General features: G+C 44.9%; 1 protein-coding gene across 1 annotated transcript; it reads left to right on the top strand.

Moving 5' to 3' along the window:
• The first annotated feature begins 3,907 nt into the window (after positions 1 to 3,907).
• On the top strand, positions 3,908 to 7,843 carry pln2 (phospholamban 2). Its single transcript, XM_083685363.1, has 2 exons — positions 3,908 to 4,027; positions 6,245 to 7,843. The coding sequence occupies exon 2, from the start codon at positions 6,382 to 6,384 to the stop codon at positions 6,538 to 6,540; it is 159 nt and encodes a 52-aa protein (XP_083541489.1). The 5' UTR covers positions 3,908 to 4,027; positions 6,245 to 6,381; the 3' UTR covers positions 6,541 to 7,843.
• Positions 7,844 to 7,886: the final 43 nt, after the last annotated feature.

The raw sequence follows: 7,886 nt of genomic DNA, 5'->3' as shown, positions 1-7,886 counted from the left end.
CCTTCCTGACCAGGGGCCTATATCAGCGCCATACAGTCTGGAGCTGCCTGGGAGGATAGAAGGTGGGTTTACTCTAACCCCCGGGGGAGCCGTCTCTAACATAACACTCATTCCTCGCTGGCTAGTGCCCACGCATGGATCTAGCTATAGGCCTCTGTGATGTCATAGGCAATAACGGAGGCTCACATCTACACTGCCAAGCCGCCACATCTAAGATGTGTTTCACGCCACCGAGGCTCCTTTAGTGAAAACGTCCTGCCTTACAGGAATGTGCTATTGTGTGACAGTCTGTTTCGAGTGCTTGCTGAATGTACTGTACAGTAACAGTGAGTTGAGACAAAGCCCTTTTAAAGGTGTATGCAATCGGAACTGTTAAACTATGGTTCCTGGTTGCGTTTCCTGCAATGCAGCACATGTACAGTAGCGCATACAGCACGTGTTGGGAAGCCCATACACACAGAGAACAAAAGAGGCAATAGAGATTCCAGTGATTGCTGGAGGCACCTGCTAGCACCAAACCCAGAGGAGTGTTTTCAGATGGATTTAGAGTAGCATGCTGGATGGAATGTATCTGTAATAAAAAAAAAAGGAAAAAAAAAGAAAAGCAAGCTAGGAGAGGATCAGCCTCCCACAGTAATGCCAAGCCTTTTGAGCACATGGTTTATTTCAAGTGTGGTGGATTTGCTGAATTATTTGTGGGGAATGAAAACAGAAAAAAGCAGCAGGAGTCGAGGAGGACACTTGAATAGCAAAAAGGTTTTATTTCTGACTACCGAGCTTGACCACTCAGCAGCCTAATTGAATTGTCAGCCATCTCATAAATGTAGAATTGAATTTCTGGGCAGTTTCAGTGAATTTCTCCATGTCTAATGTCACTGTCAGAACATTCCACTTGTCACATCAGTTCACTGACAGATTACAAATTCCACAACTACCGACAGTATTTACTGTCGCTATCGTAAGATAACAGTCTTAAACATACAGGGAGCCGATAAACAATCCAAGGCTGAAGGCTGCCATAGTATCACAGGCAGTTTGTGCGCGGCACAGAACAGCACAAGACGGCACTGCGCAGCACAGTGTATAAATAGTTCAAGGCATTCTAGCTGACAGGATGGTCTTAATCCCGTGAAGTGGCCTCTAATTTGCAGAGCAGTGTGACTCATCCAGTACTCTGTGAGTTTATACAGGGTTGATGGCTGTGCTAATCTTTTGGGTTTGTACCAGACACGCATTTACAGGCCCCTGTTGACAGCACACTTGCATGACGCACCGCACGCTCTCTGAAGCACGCCCATGTAAAGAAAAGCGCTACATGTATAGAACGTAATGAATACGTCTATGGTACAGAAGCATAAGGAGTTATTATGATTTTCGTCACACTGTACAATGTACATTATATGTTGTCCTGCTGCTACCTACTGTATTATGGATATGTATGGTCATGCCTTAGCTGTTGGAGGTCTTTCCTCAGAGAATTAGTAAGCAGGTTTTTCCATTCATTCTGAGCAGTAGTTATGTTGTGTTTAGACCGACTGTGTCAAAACATTGTGCTGTGCGTGGACAGATTGTAAACAGTTGAGACATTATGAGTCGTTACTGTGTCATAGGAAGGTTTTGAGTAGCTGGGGGAGGCTTGAAAAAAATCAGAAAGGAATGTTGCATTGTCTCTAGGAGGTTTCTAGACAGCTTCCCTACTGTATGTAAAAGTCATACTGCATTGTCTTCAGAGAGATTGTCTTTGGACGGCAGTTGTTAACATGGCCTTTATTGAGATGGAGGAGCCATCATATCTCACCAGCACAGTGAATCTCCCCCTCTCACATACTCATACTGGGAATGTGCCAATTCCCAGAATGTTATCGGTGTCGGCCTCTTGCTGGACGAAGGCTCGGCCGTCCTGTGTTCAGCATGTCATCAGCTGCATGGGTCCTAGACTTTCCCTTTTTAGACCCCCTCACCTCCGGAGGCATCGCAGTGTCACCCCTCTGCTGCTGTGACAGGTTGGGACAACTGGTCCACTTTAGTGGTTAAAAGAGACACAAATGTTTGTGGTCAAAATATCACTCAACACTAAAGGGAGGTGTTCATTGTCTTTGTTTTGGCAGTCTACTGCATACATTGGTTGTGTATATACTGTACGCCATTTAGCTGACGCTTTTATCCAAAGCGACTTACATTGCAGTGAGGGGAATACATTTCAGTATATATACGGCCCCACAACAAACCCACAACCTAAGCGTTGTTAGCGCCATGCTCTACCAACTGAGCCACATGGAGGACCACATGGTTGTATGATACAGTAGGCCGAGACAGTTGATTTGGTAAATGTATCGTTCCTGTGCATTTGAAAGAAAGAAAAAAAAAGAGAAAAAAGTGACAGTGCTTGTTGCGCAGTTTTACCATTTATACTTGTTTGTAAAGAGCTCATACTGTCACCTGCTCATTTATCAGAATCCTGTGGTTATGCTACCGGGGCTCAGGGCTGGATTGCTGCACTTGTACCCCTGCATAGCTGGGAAATTGCATAGGAGCTGCACCTCCTGCCAACAGCAGCAACGCCCCATCCAGAGAAAACACAACTGATATGGGTAAACCTCAGCGCTGTGGCTTTAACAGGCTCTGTCGGCAGAGGTTTTAGGTCAGAGAACGCCGTGGAGCTCCATGTAAGGCAGGAGAAGTGCTTTCTGGGCCACCAAACTTTTTTTTCCCAGAACATTTTTTAGCTGAACTGAAAAACAGCTTCTCATCTCATCTCCCTTGTGACTCCATGTTTATGAAGCCAACTGAAAGAGACCTGCCAATTGACCCGGGCCATAATTAGCTAGCCCAAATGCTAATCATGACCTATATGATTGAAACTGTGTCTCTGTTTCTACCTGTAAAATGTGTTGAGGTTCTTCACTTCATAAGGTATCCTTATCTTCACAAGGAATTGCACTCTAGAAATACTTGTTGCATTGACCAATGTTATTTAGAGTAAATAACAAACAGTGCTGATCAATGTTGGCAAGGATCCTTCAAAGAAGTAAGAATCCTTCAATCAAAGCTATAGGGGAAACCGGGGACGGGTGTCATAGGGGTCCATTGTGACACCCTGCTTTTCTCCAATCAGAAGCAAGTTAGAGAGATGAAACTCACTCAGTACATGCACGGTTAGGTTTACTCTCTGCCTTACTCCCAATCGCAAATTGCCTCGCAAAAGTCAAGTATTTTTGGCCTCAGATAACACATATTAAAGGTGTTACATTTACCCCTGCCTACTGTTACAATTGAATATGTCAGACTTGGATTTAAAAAATCAATACTGTATCAATAATGTATACATGATTAGAAGAAGCTTCCAATATCAATGACTGGTCTAGGTTGAGTGGCCTCTGAGTTGATAGAGTTGATTGCAAAAATGTTTACAATTACCGACGGCATTACCACCAAAATATCAGTGAGACTAAAGCAGCACAAAGTTGTCATGTTCCTTTGTGTACACCCTTCATTTGTGTGTATGCCTGCCCCGCCTGCATAAGTGGAGTCTTCACAACAAACATCCAGCAGACACTGATGGCAGTGAAACAGGCTCATCCTACTGCATATCCACTCTCTCTCTCTGTCCATCGCTCTCTGACACAAAAACAAACAAACAAGCAAACACACACACACACACACACACACACACACACACACACACTCTCACACACACACTCACACACACACACACACACATACACACACACACACACACACACACACACACACACACACACTCTCACACACACACACACACACACACACACACACACACACACACACACACGGTACAAAAACACTGCTCATCTCGTTCTCTCTTATGGACTCCATTGGTTTCCCCACCCCCTCACTTTCCTCCTATGAACTTTGGGGGATGTTCTGATAGAGTGCCCAATGCCCTCCTCTCATATCCTACTGGTCTGAGAGGACTTTCTCTTTACAGTCTACAGTTTTCTCACAACCTGCGTCTCTGGCTCCTCAACCATCTCACCTTCTGTGCCAGGTAAGCAAACTCTGCCAACGTTTTGAACAGGTCAGCGCTGTCCTTCTTCATCAGAACAAATATGGGAAAAGACATTGAGGATTAGTTTGGACTGAAGGTTGGTGGCACGGTACATGTATATGTGACCTTTAAAGAAAGAGAAAGCACTGGTATTGTAGCTGCATGGCAATTTGTTTATTCATATATGCGTACCTTTAGAAATACTTGGATTCCATATCCTCTCTGAGGAACATTGATGTATAATGTTATCAATGTTATTAAAAATTATTACAACTCAAATATAAATTATAGATGAAAATAAGTGGCATAAGTTCAGAGTGGATCTTTTCTTAAAAGTGTAAAATCAACTGCCTCAGATCGTTCGACAGGCATTGAGTTGTGACTTGCAGTCAACAAATAGCCTACAGTAACATGACTGTCATTAAAAGTGACGGGATCAATAACAGCTGGACAGTAACACTGTCTACATTTGCATTTGCGTGTTGAGCTCTCTTAAAATTCAAATGAGTGAATTTCACACAAAGGGATCTTCTGTATAAGCAAAGGTCATCATGTTTGGGATTTGTTTAGGGGTAGTTATCGGTTAAAAAAAAAAAAAATACTGCTTGCAGGGGTTAATTCATACCGCGTACTTTTGCATCATATGGACATGCATGTATATAATATTCGGATATCAAAGGTGTCTATGGACAGCACAGTAGATCTTGTCACATACTGTAAGTATGACATCTGCATGTAGCCTACAGTTAATGGGGTTTATCCCACAGCAGAAGTTGTACACTGTGTGTCCTCTGGGCAGTGTGCCGTAACCAACCTGAAGTTCTCACCAAGTAAACAAAACCAAATCTTCTAGCCAGTCCCAGCCTTACACAGCGACCCAACAGCATTCATGTTTGACCCACCAGTGGGACCCGAACCACCATTTGGGAATCTGAAAGTGAGCCTTTAACAAATTACAGCAAATCAACACTTGACTTGTTTCTTTATTTTAACATGTTACGTTACAAAATAGTGGAAACACCATACATGTAAGTGACCTGAACTCCCCACACGGCTCTGGGGGATTATTATGGTCTGTTTCGGCTCAGACGACCGCCTGCCCCTGATGAGCCCTGGAGCACGGCTCTTTATTAGTCACATCTTCTGGTGTTGACAAACAGCGCTTAGCAGCCCTGCCATGGTTGCTGTGGCATGTCTGTCATCCCTGGGTCTCATGACTCTGGCGGGAGAGGGCACGGCCAGCTGCCCGCCATCGCATGGTATCCCTCACTCAGAACTGGAAACTATGAAGAGGTGTGCCGCCTCTGAGAGGGTTTATAAGTTAGGGCAACGGCGCTTTACTTTAACATTAAAATGTACGTTTTGAAAAGCAATTATACAGTCAAGGAAGCAGAGAGTGAAGTGATTGACCATAACAGGATCACCATAGTAGAATACAAAAATGAATAACCCGAAAATAGATATCAAAAGAGCCATGCCAATACCATGTAAATACCAGCCTCTGTATAAAAAGAACAGTAAACCCCAACACAAAGCACAGAAGGTTAATTATAGGAAATGAAATCTCCTGAGACGAACGCCAGGGGGATTGATGGATGGATGTAGCTGTGCTGAGAATAGACACTAAACCCTGAGAATAGTTGAGCACTGATCAGTGATGGAATTGGACTGGGATAAAAAAATAAAATAAAAAAAAACTTACAGACGAGAGAGGACATTAAGGCCACTCACTGAAGGGGGACTGACAGACTGGCCCATACTGGCAGTCTCCCAAAGTACCTGTCACATACTTCGACAGATGGAGGAGCAGACAGGGATATCTGGGACTCAAGTGCAGGCACCTAGAGCAGTGAGAGGGGTCAGAGGTCAGGTATGTAAGCTGCCAGGCATCAGCCCCTCACCCCCTATTGTCAAATCACCACCACCTCCTCGCTCCAGAGCCTGACAGGACCCCCCCTCAGCCAGCCAGAGGACATGAGAATGTCACTCTGCTAGTACGAGAGGGGATTATTGTATGTCTCAGCGAGGGCAAAGGCGTTGGAGGAGATAAAGGCAAAACTGACTCAGGCATGGGTGAGGGTGGCACGAACACCAGCTTACGAAATGAGTTACACTGATACAATACATCAGTGTAGCCTAATTCTTTAACACCCAAAAACCCTTCCCAACGAATGTCTTTACCACTCTGTTTCTCTCTGTGCCCTCTCTCTCGCCCAGGTGTTAAGACAGTCGACATCAGAGGACTCCATCTCCCAGAGAGCCACACTTTCTGCACTGACCTCCCCATACGGCCAGTTGTAGGCACTCTTATCCGTGGCCCCCCAAGCCCAGCCCACTCCAGCCCAGCTCTAGCCATGGAGAGAGTCCAGCACATGACGCGCTCGGCCATCCGGAGGGCTTCCAACATCGAGGTGAACCCCCAGACCAAACGCAACCTGCAGGAGCTCTTCGTCAACTTCTCCCTCATCCTCATCTGCCTGCTGCTCATCTACATCATCGTCCTGCTCATGTGACCTCCTTGTGTGTGACCCCCCCCCCCCTCGACCAATCAGCGAGGAGATGGACTGTGCAGGAGCCAATGGACGAAGGGCCAGGGAGGAAGGGGAGGGAGGGATGAGAATGTAAACTAAGACAAGCAAAAAGGGGAAGGTGATGCTGCTCATGATGAGTTATATAATGTTACTACTACCCTTCACAAGAATACACCGATCTTAGTTTATGGTGTCTGTGTTATATCGACCAAGAAAGTGAAATCCCTCCACATTGCATGATTTGGTTGGACACGCTTATATGTCACTTACGCTATAGGGTTTTAAAACGTGAAATACATAGGTTTAACGTCTACGTGATGGTTGTTCTACTGTACAGTGCATTTTATTTCACCTGTATAGACTTCACCTGAATTCAGGTTGTGGCATGTGGATGCTTTCCGCCCCAATTAACTGATCCAGAGCCTGTTCAGTTCGCTTGCCATTCATTGTTAGAACTGGGGCTGGAGTTGACTCTAAACCATAAAGAAATCAAACAACTGAAGAAGTTTGTCAATAGAAGGAGCTGGATGTTGAATGAATGGGGCGAGGAATTGTGTTTTTTGGCAGACGAAGTGTAGAAGCTGGCTTAAGGAGTGTAGGAGCCCCACTTCAGTTTCTCTGCCGTTGGGTTGAGGTCAGACAGCCACTAAACTGACCGCCCAACTGACCCGTGAGAGCCAAGTGTTGCCTTATCACTTCCCAGAGCAGAATGTCCTCTTATCGTACCGTGATCCTCATGTGCTATGTGCCACATTCTATGTGTGTGTGTGTGTGTGTGTGTGCGTGCGTGTGTGTGTGTCTGTGTGTGTGCGTGTTTGTGTCTGTGTGTGTGCGTGTTTGTGTGTGTGCGTGTGTGTGTGTGTGTGTGTGTGTGTGTGCTTGTGTGTGTGTGTGTGTTTGTGTGTGTGTGTGTGTGTGTGTGTGTGTGTGCGTGCGTGTGTGTGTGTGTGTGTATAGTGTAGTGGAGTTTTCTGTCTTGTATTATCGACACTTGTGCTGTGATGGAATACTGTAAACAGATATTGTGCAACAACAAAACATTAAACTGATATTGTACACAGAATATATTTAACAACTACACAACTAATAAGACAGTACTGTAGAGGTATGTTTTAGTGATTTTTAACAGAAGTGCTAGTGATTTAGAATAGTAGCGACTATCTGAACCTACAGTATTCACACCATATTGCATCAGTTGCCCCATTTGAGATATTCGTCATCATGAATGTGAAAATAATGAGATCACCAGAGAAAAATAATGATTCATTAGGAGTGGAGCCGTGAACACAGTACTGGGACAGGGCAACATTAGGATGCCGACCAGGCAT

Source organism: Argentina silus (assembly GCF_951799395.1).
Source record: "Argentina silus genome assembly, chromosome: 14".
Lineage (NCBI taxonomy): Eukaryota > Metazoa > Chordata > Actinopteri > Argentiniformes > Argentinidae > Argentina > Argentina silus.
This window is presented reverse-complemented; position numbering and strand designations above follow the sequence as displayed.

Bases quoted from the DNA above. Each gene is read 5' to 3' on its own strand.
- pln2 (XM_083685363.1), top strand. From the start codon at position 6,382: ATGGAGAGAGTCCAGCACATGACGCGCTCGGCCATCCGGAGGGCTTCC.